We start from the raw sequence: 25,638 nt of genomic DNA on the forward strand, positions 1-25,638 counted from the left end.
TATGTGCGTGTTATTAGTTAAGTTAAGGCGAGGAAATATGCCTATATGCCTGAGAGTTGTCTTACAAATTGAAAGTTATCAAAGTCTACAACTATCCGATGGTATAATAATATTTTGCAGTATTCCCTTTTACCAAAATCGGAATTTCGTTTCAAAACCGATGTTTCGAATTTCGCTATCCACACACACTTCAAAAAAGTATCCTGTACCTATGCTTCAGACCTTCCAAAGTCACTATAAAAATTATATTATCACCATCATTTTATCTATATGGGCTGCAGTAACTTTCTGACGTCGCATGCCCATTGCGACAAATCTATTTAATGAAACTAATGATAAAAACGTTTCATTAATACGTTTTATCATTACTCATTAGTTTTGCTACATTTTGTGTAAGGTCAAGGCGCGCTGGGGAACACCGTATATGACTCAGCGCGCGCGCAGTGATCGCCCGGACCGCGAAGTGGTATGTTGTGTTTTGTTTTTATTCTCTTCACTGTTTTGTTTTACTCTTTGTTTTGTTTTTGTTCTCTTTTATTTAAAATTAGAACGTGTTTTTGCTTGGGAGATTTTAATGCAGTGTTTTGTGGATTTTGTGGCGGGCAATTTTTGTGATAAGTTCTTTTTTTGGAGCTTTAAAGTTCAGTGACGGGTCGCTAATTAAATTATTATTTTTTATGAATGCAACCGAGACAAGTATTTAAAATTTAACTTACTATTTAAAATTTAAATGCCGATTATTGCAAAACTAAGGCTTGATAATTATTATATTATCTCTTTTAATAAATACGAATATTTAATTCGTAACTAGTAACGTAGTTAACATAATAATAATATATTTAAATAAAATTAGAAACTCTTATTTAAATTTTATGTACTACTCGTATATTTATTCGTTTTCTAGGTTATATTTTTTATTAAATTATTAACGAATTTATTATATTATATAAAATACAAGCGATACTTGGAATACGATTATTGCAATTAAATTAATGATATTGAAATTATACACTATTTAGTATATTACTACTACCTACTTAAGTACTTCCGTGGATAGTTGTAATATAATAATAAATACCACAAATATTCCCAAAATAGAATATCAAGTTCATTCACATATTTTTTTTGTTTTTCAACTAGACTTCTTATGGTGTTTTCTTGTTATGGTAAAGTTTTGTTAACACTCACGTTGTTTAATAACGTACTAATTGGTCTAAATTCGGAACATCATGAGTTCGGAAAATTGTTCGTAATATCAACTGTTAGTTCTAATCGCATTCAAACTTATATTGGGGGAGCTTTCCATCTTTTCTTAATAATAATGGAGTATCAGACGAGCTCGCAGTCCACTTGATGGTAAGTGGCTATTGCCGCCCATTGACATCTGTAATTAACCCCAGATAAAATTAGTTTCCTACCTGAGGTCGGCTACAGATGCGCATCTCTGAGCATGATGAAGCATGAAAATGCGTACCTATAGTTAATGGTTAGCCATCTTACTACCGACTGCACACGATGTTGCTTAACTTAACTGAATTGAAGGTGGTAGAACCCTTTATGGTTCGACTCCGGCGGCACCACCGCCACACCTATTTCTACCTAATAACAGCAGTGTTAGGCGCTGCTGTTCCATTTTGAAGAGTGTGGTAAGGGAGACATACATTTCCGAGGCGTTCCAGCTTAGTCCTCAGGGGGTAGCGGTGTATGTGGCCTACCTCAGGTAGGAATATCTAATCGTATCTGGGGTTGATTACATATGTACATGGGTGGCAGGAGCCATTTACCATGAAGTGGGCTGCATGCTCGTCTGCTACTCCTATGTTATTAAAAAAGAAGAGACGTTTTCTCCTTTAATTTCATAAAAAGCAATCCGAAACAATAATTAAACACTAAGTAGGTACTATAAGTATACTACTTATCAATACCTACTGTTCGCAACTGTCACTTACAACTTTCAAATTATGATAATTTTCTTTGATATTAATTTTGTGATGTACCTACAAGCGGCGTATTTTCGAAAAAGAAACTCTATACTTCGAGCTCAGATGAGCCCGGATTATTAAAAAAGTTGGCACGAAAGCCGATCAAAACTCTCAACTTTCAAAACTTATATCATAATTTTCTGATAATCCTGTACCTACGTAAGCTATTAAGATTGGTTCTGATCGTGAGAGTCTTTACTTTATTTTTTCCTAAAATAGTACCTAAATGGGTAGGCACTAGTAGGTACTTCTTATTATTTGTCAAAAGAACAAACTGTGATTTACGTTATGTTGTAGCATTAATCTTATGTTAATAGAAAATTCATAAATGCATATATTTTATATACCTAAGTAGCACTTTTTTCCGATTTTGAAAGATTGCCACCGCCCATGGATATTTGTGACCAACTCTATATATAGGTTCTACCTGATGCCAATCATATATATAACATTGGCCTTTATATACATACCTACCCATACCCATACCTGATGCCGATATATATACATTGGCCTTTCTAACGTTACGATGGTCACCTCTTGAGTAAGTCTGCCTATATCCACACCATTCCACCGAAACGCAATTCGCGCATGATTCGCGCTAGTACCTAATCGGTAGAACCTACCCAATGGAACCATACTTGTTCTACCACCTTTTTAATGTCTCTAACGACTGAAACCATAACACGAGTCCTACTTAAAATTGTTCACAAAAATGCCTCTTTTTTTTGTTATAACCTAAACGATTTCAACTTCAAAGATTTTTAAATATTATGAGGTATCGTTAGATTCATCTTGGTAGAGCGTGTGCAATTGTGATTTTTTTGAAAAATTAAAAATCAATATACAATCCTTCATTTACTTTTTTCGGCGGATCATAAATTCTACTTTTTATTCGCTCCATTTTCAAAAAATCTTACTTGTACAGACAATATATGTAATATTCTTCCTGCTAATGTCGGTGTGTACTTCTCTAACTTAAAGAAGTATGAAAACACAAAAAGGCACTTAATCTCTGTCCTATTCTTGACTAATAACAACGTATTACGTACATCAGGCCTATGTTTTACCCGTTCGCAACTAGGAAAACCGTTTAATACCGCTGGCGGTTGCAAAAGGAATATTCTACTACTTCCTGATTCTAAGCGCCGTGGATTAGATTATGCCGTAAGGAGCCAACATGGATAAAATTAAAACTTTTCTTAATTTACAAAATAACGGGCAACTATAAATTCTGTAAATGCTGTTTGAGTTTATGTATTTAATATGACTTTTACACGCAGAATACCGGAATTGCAAACGCGCTAACATAACAATTTGTGACGCCATTTTTTTCCAAATTAGAAAAAAATGCTTTATATTATTTATATGTGTATAGAAAAATACCGTATCAAAATAAATTAGCAAGGCTTCAAGAGGCCTATATTTATCACCTTCTGTGAGAATGCCATACTTTCCTTACTCTTTGTTAAACATCATTTTTTTAGTCTTATAAAACGCCTCATTCCACGCAAATACTAAATTTATATATATAATTTATATATACTATTTGTCAAAAGAACTTCGTCACACACACTTAAAATACATTTTTTGATAAATATAATGTATATTAAATTTTACTGAACCCTTAATTTCACACTTTAAGTAATTTATGTTTCTTGAAACTCCGAATACACAGAATTGTACATCAATACTTAAATTATGACCATTTTCAACATGCCAAATTGAGAATCGTAAAATGGATTCATAATTATAGGCATACTATTTATGGCAGTTGACCTACGGTGCAATAACTGCCGAATGTTTATCGCAGGAGGCCATTTACCTTGAATAAAACTTGTTTTAACTGGTGAGCTTTTGTTTGTATAGATATATGTTTTACTGTATGTATACAGATATATAACAATGAAGTCGATCTATAAAATATTACTGCAATTTGATCTACTCATTTTTTCGATTAGAAACAAACAGTTGTACTTTATGTTTTTATTTAACGACTGTTTGGAAGAATATATAAACACAAAAAATACAGTCATTTAAAAGAAACAAATTGTATCCATAAATGTTTGCGTAAAAAGTTACACAACCCGCAATATGCCTACTTTAAGCCATTTCAATATTAATGGCGTTGAACGAAATCAAAATAAATAAAAAAAAAACATTTTGAAAAAAAGTGTATTGGCTGATTTGCGAATTAAGGTATCGATATGTACTTGTAAATAATATTAAATGCGGCTATATTAATACAATTGCCAAATAACAATCCATATTGTGACAGTTATGACGAATATAAAATTTAAATAATGTTTGCAAAGACTGTCTATTTAGATTAACGATTTCATATACCTACTTACTTGTTTTTTCAAAATATCACATAGTTATAAAAATGATAATGCTTAGTTTTAATTGGAAATAAGGTAATATCAGCCTGAAGATAATGGCTTCATTATAACATTCCCACAGCTAACAAGAATCAAATTGCAAACAATGCATTTTTGTTGCAAAACTGTGAATATGTTCAATAGATATTATAATCAGATACGAAAGTGTTACCTCATTAAATAATAATGAGATGTAATATTTCATGTCTATTTGCGAAAGCGAGTAATGAGAATATATCTATACATTACAGGTAAAATATTTGTATAAAAATGAAATAGGTATATTAATATACTTCGTATACCTTATATTTTGTTTATTTATTTATTTACTCTTTATTGACCATGTTAAAAACAATATGGTGCAAAAGGCGGACTTAATGCTAAATAGCATTTTCTCCCAGTCAACCTTAGGGATGTGCAGAAAAATCAAAGGCGGTACAACTATACTAAAATAATAATGATAAATAGTAAATAGGAAATAAAATAAAATGAGAAAAAAGCGAGAGAGGAGAACATAAAAAAGAAAGAATGAGAGAAAGAGAGAGAGAAAAAGAAATAAGATATAAATAAATAAGAAATATATGTATATTTATGTTATTAGTATCCTTATTAAGCAAAAATAGCACCATACAAATGTTTTTAGACAAAGTAGAATGTATAAAAATAGAACTACTCGTGTAGGTATTCTATAATGGTTTTACAAAATATATTTTATATTACTTCGAGTCCTTATATTTGCTTTAAGTCGTTATATTTAATTTTAGTACATCTTTAGAAAATGATAAAGCAACAAAAGTAATATCATCTTATTGGCATTTCAAAAAATATTTAACAAAAAACAAGTTTTGAATAAAAAGTGATGGAATTAAAGTAATAAATTTCACATAAATATGTGATTTATTTTTAAGTTCTACATTGAACTCTAAATCTTTTCCATTTTACGAAACATTGCATATATTAATTCAAAATGCTGAAATAAAAATTTCACAATAAATAATGTGCTAACATTCCAAAAAAACACTTCTCAAAAATATAGAAAGCTTAGCACATATTGCATAACCCATCCCAACGTTTTCGCGTGCGCAAATTTCATTCCTATTCAAATGCCATTCGATATAACTTCGCTTGGTACGAATAAATGGAAATGGCGTACGCGTAAGGTCGCGTGCAAGGTGATTTCCTGTATTGAAAGCTGGGAGAGTTATCGATTAACTCAATGCGATGTCGTGTGCGGGCTACCTAATCATGAAGTTTTGCTCACTTCTAAGGAATTTCCCTTTTTGTATGAGTACTGATGGGAAACCTGTTTTGTATGAGTGCTGATGAGGTCCCGATAAATTGATTATTATTTGCCACGATTGAAGATATCGTGAGAAAAGTTACATAATGTGCTCAGAGGTGAATTATATTACCTACATGCCAAACTCGACCAATATGATGAAGTACTTACTTAATGATAACATTGATTACGTACGTTAAGTAGAAAATTATCGTAACTAGAAAATTATGATAAAACAAAAACTGATTAAAATATTGCATATGTTACTTGCAAAATTACAAATTAATTATGTTTAGCGATGGCGAAAAACATTTGCAAGAAAACTGACACAAATGAAAAAAAAAACAAATAAAATTCGCAGAGGTGTGTGAAGTCTACTAGGTAATACCTTTAAATCAATTGTTTAAGCAGTGATAGCCTAATGGTTAGAAACTGGACTCAATCAAACCTCTTAGGAAAATCAGACACGCACATCTAATTTAAAAAAATATGTGCTAATTATAAATTAATTATGACTGGCTTAAACGGTAAAGGAAAACATTGCGAGGAAACCTGCACGCCTGAGGTTTGTAAAAGTATTCAAGGGTTAGTGAAGTCTACCTAATCGCACTAATAATAGATATAGAAGGTGGTAAAACTCTCAGTGGTTAGACTCCGGCGGCACCACCGCCACATTTCTGCCTCGTAACAGCAGAGATAAACGCAGTTGTGTTGTGGTTTGAAGGGTGTAGTAAGGTTTTTCGAGACATACCAACTTAGTCCTCAGGGCTAGCGGCACATATATGGTCGACCTTGGGTAAGATTCTAATCTTGTCTGGGATCGATTACAGAGGTCAATGAACGGCAGTAGCCATTTTCCATCAGGTCGACTGCATGCTCGTCTGCTACTTAAATATTATATAAAAAAAATTGGTCCATGTAGTGCACTTCGGTCTAAACCCCCCTCATTCTAAGAAGAGACCCGTGCCCAGCAGTGGGACAGTAATAGGTTGACGACTATAAAAAGTTTACCTAAGTATTTATTTCGTAACTATGCATTATAATTTTTGCAACATTGTCCGTGTTTACATAAACCTTGTTATCTTGTTTTGTAAGGGTCATGATCCCATAACTTGTTTATTAATTTATGCATTGTTACATGCTTATAACTTGGCATTTTATATGGAATAGTTTTCTTACAAAATTAACACTCATATTTAGGATTACCAGAATCATTTTAATGGGACATCAGTTTTAAAGTTTCATTAATTTGGCGAGACAAATTTAGACTCGAAAGTGAAATATCTCTCCTTAATCAATTACTGTCTGTCTGATGGGCACGTGTCTCCTCAGGGTATAAAAGGTTTAGACCATAGTCCACCGCTGGCTAAATACATATGAGAAGACTATACACATCCTTGAAAACTATTTTTTCTAGAACTCCTACGCGTGCAGATTTTTTCACGATGCTTTCCTTTGCCTTTGAAGGAACTAGATAATTTCTAATACTTTGAAGGAAAGTAGAAGTGCGTGCTTGGAATTCGAACCTAAGACCCCCGATCGAGACGTACAGTTTCAACTTAAGCTTAAAAAACTTACGAACAAGTTCAAGTTTACGTCTTATCTTTTAAATAGCCACATTTCATGTAAAACGTGAGATCGCTGGCCCATTATGAACCAATCTCTTCTCGCGTGTCTAGTCGAAATAATGTATACCGCAATCAAATCAGGTGTGAAATGTTTTTTACAAAATCTGCATACATTTTTGCACATTTGCATAGTTTTGAGCTATAAGGAAATTAGTATCAAACGTAATTTATATTAACCTTGGTTTTAAAATGTGAGATTTTGTCATCTGGTTGTTTAAGAACATTCCTTTAAATTAGTAACGTTTCCGTGACTCTCCCAGCAAATTCAAATTCAAAATTAAAATATTTTTTTCAAAATAGGCAATTAATTGCATTATAATGAGTTGAAGCTGTATATTATTATTTAAGAACTGAATAGTAGGTACTTATACTTTAGAAGAATAAAAACGTTATTTCTGTAAATTATTTTCTTTAAATAAGTACAGGCATTTGCTTAGTAAGAAATCTTGGTTGAAGTTATGAGATAAATATTTTCATGATTATTATTGTAATACATCACATTGTACGTATGTTGACCGCATAAACATTTAAAAAAAGGTTTTTCAATTCAATCAATGACCAATCCTCATAAATAATTCTAATTATATTTTAAGTCTGCGAGTCACATAAACCACAACGTAATACCACACCTGTTATAGCCACAAAAATAGAATAAACGACTCTAAAAATAGTAAAACCTTGTCGTAACAATTACTTCATTAAAAATTGTATCATGGCAAACATGGACACAACAAGAGATGATATTACCACCAAATTTATGTTCCGTTAAGTTTTAAAGTAGGTCAAACGTAATTCTGAAGTAACGCAATGTTTAGCTTGTTTGCATTGAAGTCATTTTAAGTATGAAATAATGAGGATTAGCCACAGGTCTGTTTTCATGGACAAGATAATTGTTATGTGATTAGGGCTTAATAGCCAGTTAAGTAGGAGTCACAACATATCTTCGTAAGATAATAAATATAGTTTAAAAAACTAAAAAACACGCTTTTATGATAAAATCAACTAACAAGTGAAAAATAATCTTCAATCTAGGAATCAATTACGGAACAGTAAATAGTACCTATAATTGTGAAAAAAACGTGGGGTGCTCCATTTATCAGTTTTTGAAAAGCACCGCTTATTTACGTTAATTGTAAATTTATATTTAATATGATAATTTATCATGTTTTGAAGAACATTGTAATTTTCATAAATCGTAAAATAAATGATTACAATTTCTATATTACAAATTTTTGTTTTAGAAAATAAAACGAAATGTTAAATTGTATTTAAAATGTTGAAAGATATAATTACTTATATTGTTAGTATTATAACATAAATATAGAATTAGTTCAATAGGTTTTCATATTTCAGGGGAATGTGTATGTATTATTAAAATACATACTTCATTATTATTATTATGATAACAAAATATTATAATTATTATAAAATTTTAGTACTTGTAATAATCATAAGCATTACATAATTTAGGCCGAATATCATATAATTACATCACATAATTATAATGAAAAAAATCAATTCATAATATCATATTTTTTCATATAAAATTCACTGCATCAACCCATAATAACAATTGAATGAGACACATTGTTGTTGCCCTGACTCATTTACAACAAAGAACCGACTAGTTAACAACAGTGTAGAACATTGCAAGGTTGATCACTTAACATCAACTGGTCAGTGACCATTGCATTTTACGATGCATTGAATTTGACCCTTCCATAATTAGAAGCACCGTTTGTTTAAATTGTAATGAAGACATGTAGACAAATGACGGTGCCGTAATTGCAGTACAATTCATAACCTACGCCCGTTACTAATATTCAATCTATCTGATGTTGTGCCTACTAAAGATTGACATTGGACAATTGTTTCATACTAGTGTTATCATCGTTAATAAGAAGCTTGGATATTAACGATATCACATTTTTATAACGTTACATTAAAGTAATATGTGACTCATTTGATACTACAGTTTAAAAACAGATGCGGGTAGGTGAAGTGGGGACGACACCTTGGCGGCGCTCGAATTAACAGAGAGCGACATTCTGGTCGGAGACTTCAACAAGAACAGTCGAATAACGGAGATACTTGTGTAGTTATAATACTTCTAATCACTAGTGTGAACTTACTTACGTATAGTTATTATATCGTTACTCTGTACCTTTTATGTGACTATAAGATTACACGCCTTCAAGACCTTCAAGATGAGTATCATTTATACTAGGCATTGTCGAATTTCCATGTTTGGTAATAAAAACGAATATATTGATTTTTAATAATTATATATATTACAGTTATAGATACACTTCGTTTTCTTACCTTAATGACTGACTTATATGAATGATTAATAAATAATTATAACCAATTTTTGAAGTGATCTTGTCAAATTTCGATTTTTGGTAGACATTCGAATAGGTTGAGATTAGACTATAGGCATTTCTTTTGTAAATACAAAGAATATGATCCCTTCATTTCGTTTCAATGTCACTAAACTACTACTAAGACTTCAGTACCCTTAGTATGAGTTGTTACGTTTTTACAACAATGACTGTTTTTTTTATTTCTTTACGTATTTCCCATACATTTCCAATCAGTAATGATACAATATGCTAAGGGCGCTGATTGCAAATGTATGGGTAAAAACCATAGAATAGTAAAGATTACTCGCTCCTAACAAGAAAATGTAACCTTTTGACAATTGTCACTGTCAATTATTTCGAAAAGTGTGTAGTGTGTTTGAGAAATATTAAAAAAAATGTAGTTTTTAGATAATTTACGAATGAAACGATATTTCTTCGCCCTTTTTCTTCGATTTCGTGTCTTAACTGCACATGTCGGCATTATTCCGCGTAAATTACACCATGACAGCCATTAAACGGCTGACAGGACTGTCAGCCGTTTAATAGCATTTAAGTCATTTAATGGGTTCCTTCAATTACAAGGCAGTGAGATATCTATACTTATCTATGGCAAAAACATAAATAAATACAAAAAAAAATGTGAGCCGTCACGGGACGCCTGGCAGATGTGAAACATCTACATTTTTTTGTAAAAGTAATATGCAGAAAAGAACATATTGTGATAGGAACTAAATATGTCATAATGATAAAATAAAATATTACGATTTTTTTCCAGATAACGATGACTATTTATTGAATAAACATTTATTATCATTAAATACAAAAATTTACGAATTTATTTCAAATCGTGACAACTTAATTCGTTTAATCAGTGACTTCGGTAATAGTTATTGCGCATGGCGACGCGTCGCCACGCCGTACACACTACTGCATATAGACTGTATATATATACCATCGTATAGCGTGGCGACGGCCACGGCATGCGTCGCCACGCCAGAAATCGGTTTTACGTGCGGCTATAGATGTTTCACATCAACAGACATTTTTGTAAAAACGTAAAAACTCATACTAAGGGTACAGATTAATATATTATAGGAATAATCTACACGTATGAGTGTAGGGATTCCCCCATAAGCTATTAACAGCTTAACGACGTGTCAAGACGCCTCATAATCTTGATAAGCTATTTCACTCGAGGATAAATTAATCCGACGACACACGTGGTAACATGTATACGCTATTACCAGGGCCGGATTTAAGGGAGGGCAACCGGGGCGGCCGCCACGGGGCCTCCACAAAAGAGGGGCCCCCACAATAGAGACGTCGGATTTTTTTTAAATTCCGACTCGTAAACACTAGTAAAAATATATGTATATATCTTTCCCTTTGATATTTTTTTTCGCTGTTTTACCTTTATCTACAGTACTTTGTACAAACATGAATACTAGTAGAATCTATCTGCGTTTCACAATAAAATATTTATTGAAAAACTCAACTGAAAAAAATGTTCATTTTATTCGGAAAATAATTTGGGGCCAGGAGGCCTCCACTCCTTTGTTGCCCCAAGGCATCTAGACCTCTAAATCCGGCCCTGGCTATTACGTATTAGTGACCGAGCTTCACACGTCATATGTATTACGTAAATTAATTGCCAATAAACGATAATCTCTATTAATTAATTAGGGTTGTCACAATGTTTAAATTACATACAACAAAAAAATATTTAATACGCCTATTACATAATGCTAACATGTTCTTAAGCGAATGTAAATGTATGAGTATTTTCTTCGACGGTGTTACCGTCATGACGTACAGTTAGTTAAAGATTTCGATAATACATTTTATTACAATTATTGCACAACATAACAATAGGGATAAAAAAAAACAATGTGAGCCGTCACGGGACGCCTGGCAGATGTGAAACATCGACATTATTTTGTAAAAGTAATATGCAGAAAAGAACATATTGTGATAGGAACTAAATATGTCATAATGATAAAATAAAATATTACGATTTTTGCGCATGGCGACGCGTCGCCACACCGTACACACTACTGCATATAGACTGTATACATATACCATCGTATAGCGTGGCGACGCCAGAAATCGGTTTTACGTGCGGCTATAGATGTTTCACATCAAAAACGCTTTCTACACTCACAGCCCCACACTAGGATTCCCTGTATCGTGGGTGCTATGGAAACAGAGACAAATATACAAACACCCAGACCCAGAAACAGAAACTTAAATTCATCATTCAGATATCTGCGCGTCAAACCAGTATGATGACCGCTTCGCCACGCAGGTCGTATTATATTTACAAATTCATATTAAAAATAAATAAATAATTTAAATATCATTCTTAGAATACTCTTTCATTTGATACCTATATTATTGGTGTGCATAAAAATAATTGGTCTGTCATCCACCATATTGAAATTTTCGGTCAAGTTTTCTCGAACAAATTGCTATTAATTCTATTACTTATTGATTTTATTATTTAAAATATTACATGCATTGCAGTGTAGTAGTACCATTGTAGTAGTAACTTTTAGTTCGGACATTTTTGATGACGAATAGTAATAGCAGGAAATTTTATATACTTATTAGTATAAGGAAGTAAATGAAAAACAAATCGTGATTAATATGATATAAGCATAATTGTAGAGTCACGAACAAATAATACTGAGCTTTGCGAATCACAATACCTGCGTAGTAAACGAGCTTTTCTCACAACTTTACGTAATTAACATTTTAAGTTAACTTATTTAGTCATCAGACTTCCTTATGTAACATCATGAACTAAGTTATTCGTGAGTTAAATGTACAAACCAAATGTACATACCGTTAAATTTCATTTTTTTTTTATAATATAAGAGTAGCAGACGAGCATGCACCTGATGGTAAGTGGCTACTGCCGCCCATGGACATCTGTAATCAACCCCAGATAGGATTAGATATTCCTACCTGAGGTCAGCCAGAGATGCGCCGCTAGCCCTGAGGACTAAGCTGGAACGCCTCGGAAAAGTCTGTCTCCCTTACCACACCCTTCAAACCGGAACACAGCAGTGCCTTACACTGCTGTTATTAGGTAGAAATAGGTGTGGCGGTGGTGCCGCCGGAGTCGAACCACAAAGGGTTCTACCACCTTATAAATGTACCACCTTGTCATTTTCCTCCTCCTCGACAACTGTATATTAAAAATGTAACCTCTTTCTTAAAAACTTCCAAACTTATTTCAGCGCGAATTTTAAGAAAAAGAATCTCAAGGATTACCTACAACGGGAAAATGTCATATGCCATATCTACAAATGAATAAATAATCGTAATTGTTGAACTTGTTGAATCGAAGTTTTTGAACGGATTACAGCTGCACAAATAGAATAATATCTATATTTATGTATTTTACTTTGTAGCTGGTAAAATAAGAATGAGATATATCTTAAAATAAAAAATATAAGCAAATAATCTTAAAACATCATCTCAAATGTTATCTTTTCAACAATAAACAATTGACGTCATACGCTTAGTCAAAATCGTGAGAAACGGATCCTTAAATGCAATTTTTTATTAAACGTTTTAGACCATGATGTCATGTTTTTGTGACTTCATTCTTGACCCAGTCGGAACTATTTCAGTATGTTAATAAAATTAATTATTTATCTGCCATTTAAAATAATTACCAATTGAGCTCATTGAGGCTTATCTAAACCGATCTGCAGCCTGCATTTTTTACTCGACTGCGGAATATGTATATATGTCTCTCTGTCCAAACGGATTGATACATTTTAAAATATTTTTATATAGACTATATTTTTAAGTCTCATCGACCCGCGTGGCGGAGCGGCCACCAAACCGGTCTGACGCGCAAAGGGTCCCGGGTTCGATCTCCGGCCAGACAGATATCTAAATGATGAATTTAGATTTCTGTTTCTGGGTCTGAGTGTTTGTGTATTTGTCTATGTGTGTGTCCATGGCACCCACGACACAGGGAATCCTAGTGTGGGGCTGTGAGTGTAGAAAGTGTTTATTGTTTAAGCACTTGTGATTTTTATTTTTGTAATCATTTTCTAGATTCTAAACATTAAGTAACGACCGACCATACAATCCTGCTAATGGTTACTGCCAGTCAGACATGTGTGACCAACTCACATAGAACTGGTTCTTTCTGATCAATCACAGATTCATTGCCACTCCTAAGACGGTTACCTCATATAAACCGGCATCCACACCTTCCCACTGAAACTCAAAACATTTCCATGCAAAATAGAAATATACTAGCTCTATCACTTTCAAAAAGTGACGCAATGTCGCATTATTGCAAACATTAATCTGTTTGTTTAAACAACCACCAACGAAATCATTATTTGTCACTCGGATTAGTCTCATGTTAAGTTTTATCTCATGGCAGCTAGAACATGGGATTTAAAGATAAAACGTAAATGCGGACGGAATCTTGGGCATTTTCCGTTTAATGCACCATTTTGTGATTCACCTTCCAATTTCACTTTATCTGCGGAATTCCAAAGTATCTCTTGGACTTTATTATTATAACTGCGAAGTGCGATCCCCATAGTTATAGATATAAGTACAAAATTAAGCAACATCAGGCGCGGATTGATATGGATGGGTGACCACTGGTAGCTAAATTGCGAGCGTGTTTTCGTACTTAGGGGAGCATGATACGCTTTCGGTCTATTTGTTATCACTGGATAAATCTTCAGACCTATTTGATAGCTTTCAGAACTTATTGCGAGTTGTCCTATCAAATAATAAAGGTATTTATTTATTTTCCACCAGTACCCTTACCAGGAGTTTTTGCGTTTTGACAAATATGACTGTTTCGCTATTTGTTTACGTATTGGTCCATACGATTTCCTAGTTCTGGCAAATACGTAAACAAATACCAAAACAGTCAATACTGGTCCAAAATATTTAGTTCTTTTTATAGGATTTAGGAAACAACCATGTAACACCTCTGACTACTAGTTCTAACTGAATTCGATCACAAAAGTTTTGCTATCCCTAAGGACTCAGGTAGAAGGTCCCGTATTATTATATCTTTCACCATACCCAACTATGTAGAACATAACTTACTTGATGCCTACTACAAAAATTACCATCAAAAACACCTTAGAATTTTTGCACGGCGATGGTGGGCAATCGTGTTAGTTTTTTACTGAATACTTATTTGATGCGTAACAGTTTTTTGTTAGTCTGTTACACTTATAGTTACATAACCTTGACTCCGAGGCTTTTTGGACCACATTCATCGGTCCGTAGTACAATAAAAAATCTAAGGCTTTAACACACTCGCGATAATTATAGCTCGTGTACCGGTAAAGTGGTCGTGAATTCGCAAAATCGCATTTGTGTTAGTGCCCTTATCGTACATAATAATAAACGCATCCTACGCTTACAGCCATACACTAGGATTACCTGTATCATGGGTGCCATGGATAGTGGACACACACAAAGACGAATAAATAAACACCCAGGCCCAGAAAAGATATCTAAATTCATTATTCAAATATCTGTCTGGCCGGGGATTGAACCCGGAACCCTTTGCACGTCAGACCGGTATGGTGACCGCACCGTCATGCGGGTCTCCACGCGATCTAGTGACGAAAAACTAAACATTGTAATGTACTTTCTGCTCTGATTAACGGAATCGGTTGTCAATGAAATGTTTTTATTAGCATTGTAAACAAAGATTGTAAATAAACAAAATAGTAATATAATAGACTTGAAAATCGTTAAAATATATAAATATCATCTTGATCCTGAACTTGGTTATTTTTATTAAAAAATTTAAAAAAAAAATAGCATCTAGTAGGATTATAGTACGAAGTACTACTCTTACACCCATTTTTATGCCTTACATATGAGGCAACCATTAGTTTTCAGAATGCTTGAGTGCTATGTGCATTACCCCTGAAGACTAAGCTGGAACGTCTCGAATAAATGTCACAATGTCGCATTATTGCAAACATTAATCTATTTGTTTAAACAACCACCAACGAAATGATTATTCGTCACTCGGATTAGAGTCATGTTAAGTTTTATCTCATAGCAACTAGAACATGGGATTTAAAGATAAAACGTAAATACGGACAGAATCTTGGGCATTTTCCGTTTAATGCACCAATATGTTTCCTTTCCAACACCTTTCAAAGCGCAACACAGCAGCGCTTAACACTGCTTTTGTTAGCCAGAAAAATGTGTCTCTTTAATCGATCTAAAAAGGGTTCTACCACCTTCAAAATGATATTCATTACTTTGTAAACCACTCACATACACGCCCTTTAAACCCAAACAGTCGTGTAGATGAAATACCGTCTCTCCTATCACGGCGCCTTGACATTACACGTCTGTTACTACATTTTCGCAATAGTTCAACTAAAGGTGAACTATTGAGCAAGATCGATAGATATTCGCAGATCCTGTTGACGAGACTGTTAAAGGACTTGTACTACTGCGGGAAGTGGGATAAGTCGCTTTGAGACGGAAATATGCCATTGAAACGTCACGATATCTGAAGGTGCATCAAGTCTGAACTATATCTGTAGGTAATTTCAATGACCAGCTGGAGTCACATTAAGATAACTAAATTGTTTCTCTTAACGCATCTGTTAACGAACCGAGAGTTAATATCAATGTGAAAATAATATTTAATGGAAAATAATTATTTAAATAAAGGTATATTGACTTTTATTTATTTTCATTTCTCGTCGAATCTTCTATATAATTTGTCGCAATATGCATACCGATTTTCAGGTAGTGTGGTGTTTCAATAGTATGTTTATACCTTTACAGTAAATTTATACAAATAAATAAAATTGAAGTAACTATCGATTATAGGTACGAAAGACACAGCTTTTTACTCAAGCGTACAAAAATGTAATTGTACACAAGAACGACCCTTACAACTACTATCGAACTATTTTATCTTATTATTTTCTGTCTGTTTGTTGCAGCTGATTAAACTGTTAGATATTAAATGATCACCTGGCCCAGTAGGAGTTGTCCCTTCGCCAAAGTGTTTTATTAAAAAATCCTTATAGTATAACATTAAAAAATCTAAAACTTTTGAGACACATCGTTTATCGTTTACCCGTCGTTAATGAAGCATGCAGCTAAAGGTGAATTGTTGGCCAAGAAATACTCTGATTTAAATTGAATAGTCCATTTTTGAATAGCATTGTAGGTATGAAGGCTATTGTTACAACTTAATACATTCTTCACCCACCGCATTTACTTTGTAAATAGGCTACCGGTTTTATATAGGACGGTACTAAAATCGATAAATGTTACATCGATAAAACATTTATTTAATGGATGTATATATTATGTCTTCGAGTGTATTCGCATTTTTTTCTTAATTATTTTAAAGCACGAGATAATTTCAATTTATTGTTATGTACAATTTGGATTAGACTTTGTTTATGTATTGACATTATTTTTAATCCAATATGGCGGACACCCCAAAATGAAGGAGTAATGATTTCTTACCTCCCTTTTAATAAGGTTATGAAACGAAAATCTTTTCTGAGATGAGGGCGAAAAATAAAAAGACTAAAAAAGTTTTAATAAATTTAAAATACTTTAACAAAAAAATATAGTTGCTTGTCTATCTGTATATTATGTTTGTCTTTCTGTCTATTTATTTTTAATCTTGGAAACGGCTGAATCTTTTTTATTGGTAAACAACATACTTTAAAATAGACCTAAAATAGAGTTTTTACGGTTAACTATTTTTAGCGACACTGCGAAGACTTGTGACGTAGAATCAGATTGACTCAAACAAGTCTAGTTCGATTTATTGTAATAACATATTTTTATAATATAAGAGTAGCAGTTGAGCATGCAGTCCACCTGATAGTAAGTGGCTACTGCCTCCCATGGACATCTGTAATCAACCCCAGATAAGATTAGATAATTGTACCTGAGGTCGGCCACAGGTGCGGCGCTACCCGTGAGGACTAAGCTGGAACGCCTGGGAAAAGTACGTCACCCTTCAAACCAGAACACAGCAGCAATAAAAATAACATTGTTGATACAATAACAATATTAAAGATTCATATCACAGACCGACACGACTATATTCGCTTCTGCATTTTATGATCTGATTGTAAATCAATTTATAACTAACATACTCGTAATGTTATGAATATATGAATATTATATCATAGCTACTTATAATACAATACTAAAATGTTAAACAATGTTATATTTAGTCAAGCTTCGACCTGTATTTTGATGGTAATGATAAATTACTAATCCAAACACTGTAAAAAAACAACATAGAATGGCATCATAATTATTTTTACGACACTTGCAAAAACCAAACTGAACCAAGAATATTAATTCTGCATAAAATGGTTAGACGCGCAACACAATCCATTTCATTTTAAGAGAAGACGTGCCCAGCAGTGGGACAGTAATGGGTTGCCGACGACACAATTATTATATTCCTCTAAGATGGTCGTATCAACTTATCCGTTCTCATCAATACTCGGTCTCACCTTTTTCTCCAGTCTCATCACCTAACCCGGTCTCATAAACTTATTCGATCTCATCAACACTCGGTCTCATCAATTTATCCAGTCCCATCAACTAATCCGAACTTCTCAACTCATCGTGTTCTTTGCTCAGTCTTTCAAATTTCTTTTCCAGACTAAGGATGTCTCCGGCAGCGTCGTTCAGTAAACGATGGGCCCTGGACAACCTGACTCGGGAACCCTCGGCAGACGAGCTGACTGTTCTCGACTTGTTTCCTGTGACCTGCGAGGGAGACGAGGCCGAGGCAGCCAAGCGCGCGAGGAGGTACTACACTGCGAGAGGCCCTGGAGGTCTTTCGGAGTTGTGGCACAAACGACATCCAGATGATGAGGATATACTCTCCAGCTGTCAAGATGCGTAAGTGTAACAGTGTGTAGATTATATGTAGAGCTATAAAAAGAGATACAATAATGAGACTTTATGTGTCTCGTTATCGTATAGCTTTCTGTCTGGCCTGAAATTGAACGTGTCAGGACACGCAAAGGACGGTAGGATGTAAAAACATATCACCCCCTTACTGGGCTCATTAGAATAGGTACAGCTCGTTCGTTTTTCAATAAAATATCCATAAGTAGAGATGCAGCAAATTAAGGATGTTCTATGCACGTACGTTCCCTTCCTTTACTTTAACATTTAAAGCAAACTCGTGAGTTTAAGTCTGCAGATACCTTCAAAAACCAACAGCATAGCCTCGTGCAAGATGTGATAATGCTTTATCCAATTCCAGATACATAGTGCCACTCCGTGCTCGCAGCGTGGCTGGCAAGCGGATGACGATAGTTCGCTTACCAGCCCCGATGGCGCTGGACAGGCCTCTATCAGCCAGAGCGTTGCTTGCGCGTTGGCTCATGATACTTGATATCAGGTAATGGTAATCTTCAATACTGATGCATAACCCGTACTCTTCTTCTTCTCATATTTCTGCTTTAGTACTCTGTCTAAAGTTTATTTTTAAGAATTTTTAAAAAGCGATAGGACGGCCTTTTGTTAATTACTCGGATTTAAGTATTAACTGTACTGCATGTAACTACTTTTGTTATTTCCTAGCTTTTTAGGGTAGATAAATTAGCTTTTTTTGCATTGCAAGTTGGTAGAAATAATAGTACATTACGATACGCGTGGCCAAAGTAGCCTATTTTTGCACGGCGTGAAGTTAGCGCCCGAGCGCAGCGAGGGTGGTAAACGCCGTGCACATAATAGGCTACTTATGTCACAAGTATCGTATACTATTTTATAGCTCGTGTAACATAAACCCGCTTATACTTGTGAAGTAATATGAAAAAATATGATAATTATTTTGAAACTTATAAATGATTGAAACTAAAATTATGAAGTAAAAAACAATAAAAATGTGACACAACCAAAACCATTGAAATTTGATGTGAAGAAGTCTTGATTTAGAAAATTTAGTAATTATTCTGCTCTCGTGATAAAGACAAATCTAACACCACACATACGTCGAAATCTATCAAGCTATTTAGGCTACATACAGTCGTCTAGACCAATGACTTATAAATAATGGGAACTCCACCTAAACGTATTAAAGAAACAATTGATAAGCAATTACATATTGTACTAATTCATGACTAAAACTAGTGATACAGTAGAAAATCGATTATCCGGACCTCAGTTATTATCAGTTAGTTATTCGCGATTATTCGGATTAACAAACGTAAACAAGTAACTTTGTAATAACCCTTGCAAATCAGTCACATTTTGTGTGACATGTGCATTTAAATTCCGGAAAGGCGCTAAATCGCAACTAAAAAGTTACTATAAAAAGCAAAACCCGATTGCTAAAAATATAGCCTATGTTATCTTATATTAAAAAAACATACGTAACAAACATATAGTCGAAAAACATTACCTTCCTAAATCGGTTTTAATAGCTTTTCTTCATAAACTCAATTATCCAAATTTTCGATAATCCGAATGCCACAAATACGACAACAAACAGGTCGCTTAGTTGAGATTCTACTGGAGTAGTATTATGGCTAATTTTGATAACGATTCCTAATTTAAATATCCCCTACTATGGTGTGTAGCGAAATACACAGTCAAAACAAACAATAAAACTCGATAAAGCTCAACAGTTAGTCTTGTAGTGATGTTATTGCTTAATATATACACAATGGCAAAAATATTTATAAATTCGTCCAAAATAAAATATTAACATAATTATAGCTTTAAACAAAATACTCATTACTCACTTTTAATTTTTAAATGGCATTTAAAAGACATGAAACGTTCATAGCGATGTTTATTTTTTACAACTGTGAGGGTAGTGTATTGATATTCGTACAGTGTAAAAATCGGCTACTTTGGACACAGAAAAGCGTGGCTAAAATGCGGGTTTAGGTCACAGAGTGCTATAAATGTTTTTATATCACGGCGTAATATAAAATTTTATACAACACGCGGACGAAAAATGTTTTTCTGACTCGTGTGATTGCAGTCCTCGCCTGCGGCTCGGCCTGCAAACTCACACTTGTATGAAAAAAAATTTTCGTCCTCGTATTGTAATGTACTATTTTTTGATAATCCAGTGAAAGAAACCTTATGATGGTGTGGTCTGACGCAAAACTCCAAGGATTCATATAAATTTGAATATGGGTGTTCATTATAAAATTTTAGAAAATGTTAAAATTCCAACAACTCTCATCAATTTATAAACAACATACTTAGTTGACAGATCCTTATTATGAATGGACAGGTAAATAGGTTAATTGATCGATGTTGATAAAATGGCAGCCTTCCTAATTAATCCATAGAATTCCGATCATTTTTTCCCAACCATGGAGGTTAATTTTTTACCGCCACACGGCTTAACAGATTTTAACATATGAGGTGTCATTGGACTCGTATAAATCGTGGGAGTGACATGGATTTTACATAACTTATACATTATACATAACTACATTATACACAACTTTCATTTTTCAGTTAGTAATTTTAAGTAGTGGATTGATGTTTTATAAGAATTACTAGTGTATAGTCCGTGCCAAACTTCAAGTCCGATCTGAAGTTAATGCGCGCTGGTGTCTGTCAGAGAGCCAATGCGGTCGAACACAACTACAAGCATATACTCCTTAGCAACGTAAGGGCACACTAACGCAGCATGTACCCGTGGGCGAGAGCGGGCAGCGGGCGGGTGCAGGGGGGTACAGCGCGGGACCTTCGTCCCGCTAATACCTACAATTTGGTATTGCGACTCGTTTCTATATTCAGAGCGGACTAGCAGTTTGGCGCGGATTATACTATACGGTCAGGCATAACTAAAAACAAAGATATTGCTTCGTTAATAGAGTATTTGCTCAGCAGCTCATATAATTGGAGACAATTGGATGTTTCAAATTTACAATACAGATCCGTGTTTTCACTTATTCTCTTTGTAGTTGAAACAAAAACGCGGATTCTAACTGTTTACACTTCAAGTGAAAACTCTTTGACATGGTAATTATGCAAAAGTGAAACATTGTTAAACTATTTCTACGTTTGATTCGCAGAATAAGCTGAATTTGTGTATCTTTGGAAATCACAAAAATATTTTAATAGTACTCCAAATAGTCCTTAATTTTTAGTATTACATACTGACTCCCATAATATTTTTTTCATAATATAGGAATAGCAGATCAGCATGCAGTCCACATGATGCTTGTGGCTGTGGGGGCCCATGTACAATTGTACGTCAGAAATCAAACCCTGCTAAGATTTTATTCCTACTGTTCCTACATGACGTCCGCCACAGGGACTAAGCTGGAATGCCTCGTAAAACATTTTTCCCGCATGACATTTCATGTGTATACGAATTACGCACGTCGCACACATAGAAAAATATAGATGGCATTCAGTACAAAGCAAAAGATTAGTTCTCAAATATTAATCATGTTATTCAACCATTAAATATTGGAAATAGTATTGGAGTCCAGAGATCACGAAATTTACCTACTTTGTTACTACTAGTTCACTCATACAAGTGCAAGTGCTTCAATATTCTCTGAGGATATGGTTGTATTTGTCTAGTAGTAACTTACTTTACTACTATATTTTTTCAGATTACACGAAGACCCAACTCCTGGTGAAGAGGTGGTCTTTATCGATGTAAGCGACCTCCAGCCTTCCCATCTCAAGAACCACTTCAGAGGCACTTACTGGAAAGATTTTGTATGGTGTATGAGGGTAAGTGTTTCACACGATATATGAGTTTATGTGTTTGTGTGCGTGTGTGTGTATGAGAAAGGTGTATTCCTGACCTGTGATTAGAGGGAAGTTATCCGAGACATCGCGCTCATAGGACTAGGGTTACTTCCTTTTTGAGACCCCATATTCGGATCCCGATTACCGGTTTTTGGTGAATAAAAATCGTAAATTACCCATTGTCCATTACCCACATTTGTACTAACATACACCTTCAAAAAGGTTTAAAAGTTTCCCCTCTTTAACAAAAAAGTTGTACCATATTCGATACTCTATACTGAGTCACTCATTGTGTTTTTCCCTCCTTATTAAAGCAGTGTCTAAGTGTTAGTAATTAGTGTCTAAAAGAAGTTCTAATAAAGAAGTGTACTTTGAATACAATATTTTGATTATATGAATGTACACATGTATGTAAAATTCGTTCTACACTCACAGCCCCACACTAGGATACTCTGTGTCATGGGTGCCATGGACACACACATAGACAAATACACAAACACTCAGAGACAGAAATCTAAATTCATTATTTAGGTACCTGTGTGGCCGGGGATCGAACCCGGGACTCTGTGCGCGTCATACCAGTTTGGGTCCCAAAAACATTAATGTCCATTTTCTTATATATTATTTAATATAATAAAAAAACTATTTTCCAGACAGCCTACCCACTACGCTTCTCAGAAGTGCACATAATCAACACCCAGCGCTTGAAGACAATGTCGTTGTTACTCCTCCACATCGGGCTGTACCCCTGGCGACGCAAGGTTGTACAGCTCCATGCCAACGCGGAGCATATCAACCATGCGATGGGCTTGGACCACTTCCCATTGGAAGGCCTACCGTACGAGTACGGTGGGAAGGCTGGCGCTATGAAGGATCTCAATGGTAAGAACCTATTTTTGTATAAGTTGTTTGACGAGTGTGGTAAGATACTTTTCAACGGCATTCCCGCTGTCTTAGTAGCGGCGCATCTGTGGCCGACCTTTTTTTTTTTTTGTTTACGAGGGGGAAACCTTCAAAAGGTACCCAGTGTCGTGGGAGCGACGTAGGGTTATGTGGGATTCTTACCGCACTAAAACCCCCCCGGTGGCCGTCCTCGGCGCTGCGTAGAGGGCTCCGGGATCTCCAAAGGAACGCAACCGGAGCCCTCTTAGCGCGTTGCCCCGTCGGGCTCCGTCCAAGTGAGCTTGGCTTTCGCCACACCGTCTGGTGCGTACGACGGTATGCGACCACACATACCGCCGTCCTTCCCGGGGCCGCTGGCTGGGCGGTTCGAGCTCCCACTCTTGCCACCCGCAACCCCGGAAGCCCCCTTTTAGTCGCCTCTTACGACAGGCAGGGGATACCGTAGCCCTATTCTGGTCCCGAAACTGCAGGGACAATCTGTGGCCGACCTTAGGTAAGAATCAACTTACCATCAGGTGAACAGCATGCCTGTCTGCTACTGCTATAAAAAAATGTGTGATTTCCTTTTGACAAGTTTCGCATAAGATTAATAAGTATATCAATCTATTAATGTAATACCTGCGGTAAGTAAAACCTGTCGAGGTATGCCTCGTTTGAATATGAGCGCCTGATAACATTTTACTAGCAACAAAACAATTATGGTGTCTAATTTATTTAGACAGGCTATTTTATTATTACATTGTGTTACTAGGCCACCTATGTAACGCCCGTTTCTAGTAAATAATTTCATTTTTACCCACCAAACACTGAAATTTGATAATCTCTAGTATAAAGAAACGTCAAATGGCTTTGGTACGCAAAACATTGATAGATTCCGTATTGTTAATCATCATCGGCAACCCATTGCTGTCCCACTGCTGGGCACGGGTCTCTTCTCATAATGAGAAGGATTAGGCCATAGTCCACCGCGCTGGCCAAGTGCGTATTGGTAGACTTCACATACCTTTGAGATTTTTTTTTATAAATCTCTTAGGTATGCAGGTTTCCTCACGATGTTTTCCTTCACCGCTTAGCAAGTGATCATTAATTTCTAATACGCACATAACTTTGAAAAATCAGAGGTTCTCGGACCCCTCGATCGAGAGGCCGAGTTTCTTAACCACTAGGCTATCACTACCTATTAATGTTATGTATTGTTAATGGCGTAAGTAAATTATGGTAAGTGGTAAATTATGCTTAGGTACTTATTTCCATTCTTTCCCACTTAAATGTATAACACGTTTAATAAAATAAAATAATTCTAATTACTACTCGTTTTACAACCACAGACGAATGGACAAAGAAGCTGCTTCTGAACTCAAAATGGCTTCAACTAGAAGAAAGAAAATACTACGAAACAGAACTAAAACCAGAAATGAGAACGCGTACACGTCACAAAAGTGCAGTCCGACTTCGAGGCAGTGGTTCCTATGACATGATGACGCGGACCCACTCCTGCAGGTCTCTGCACCGTCATGATGATATAGAGGAAGGCGCGTATGGTGCGTACAGGACTCTCAAAGTGACGGATAAGAGTTTCTACGCGTGATTGCAATTGGTGTATAAGTCATTGCAGTACCTGTATATTTCATTTCAGCACGTGTATAATTAATTGCAATTTGTGTATATTGTGTATAATTCATTACAATGTGTACAGTTAAAATACAATACGTGTATTGCTGCAGGTTTAATTTAAAACTTTTGTATAAGAAGATTTTCAAATTATAACATCGAAAATACTTTCCATGTGTTTTGGTAATTAGTGTATAATATAATAAGATGTGTATTAAACGATAACATGTATTTATATTTCATATAATTTACGGCTATTTTACATTATGTATTATTTTATAATATTATACAAAATTGCAATGTGTACGAAACAATAAAATATAAGTATATACATATTTATTAAGATTGTCATTCATAATTTCTCTATTAATTTAATAATAAGCTATAAAATAACAGATAAATAATAAGAGATTCTCTCTAGAGAATTCAAATAAATTAAGATATTGTAAAAAAAAACCTCAGACTAGATGGAAGCTGCGTGAAGCGCGTACTATGGGCGGTTTAGTCCGCAGCTATAATTTGTTTTTAATAAAAACTTATAATAATCTAGCCGATCCAAACGATTAGAAGAGACAGCGTAGGTCCGCGTGCATTTAGATTAATATATAGAACAGGAGCTGTGTCCGCGCCTCACGTCGCTTCCATTGTAAATAATTAAAATTTTGTACAAATTAACAATTGTTTTTTGTTTAAATAATACTCAATAATGTTTGTAAAATAGGCTATCTAGTTACA

The 25,638-nt window shown here is 34.7% G+C and overlaps 1 protein-coding gene across 1 annotated transcript; it reads left to right on the plus strand.

Moving 5' to 3' along the window:
- The first annotated feature begins 430 nt into the window (after nucleotides 1-430).
- LOC140746131 (uncharacterized) lies at nucleotides 431-25,169 on the plus strand. The gene is made up of 6 exons (XM_073078148.1): nucleotides 431-466; nucleotides 18,307-18,549; nucleotides 18,920-19,057; nucleotides 22,248-22,371; nucleotides 23,043-23,271; nucleotides 24,621-25,169. Exons 2-6 carry the CDS (start codon nucleotides 18,314-18,316, stop codon nucleotides 24,878-24,880), a joined length of 987 nt encoding a protein of 328 aa, XP_072934249.1. The 5' UTR covers nucleotides 431-466; nucleotides 18,307-18,313; the 3' UTR covers nucleotides 24,881-25,169.
- Nucleotides 25,170-25,638: the final 469 nt, after the last annotated feature.

The sequence above is a fragment of the Epargyreus clarus genome, unplaced genomic scaffold (assembly GCF_041222505.1).
Source record: "Epargyreus clarus isolate Ecla_fem2 unplaced genomic scaffold, WU_Ecla_fem_2.2 ptg000012l, whole genome shotgun sequence".
Taxonomy (NCBI): Eukaryota; Metazoa; Arthropoda; class Insecta; order Lepidoptera; family Hesperiidae; genus Epargyreus; species Epargyreus clarus.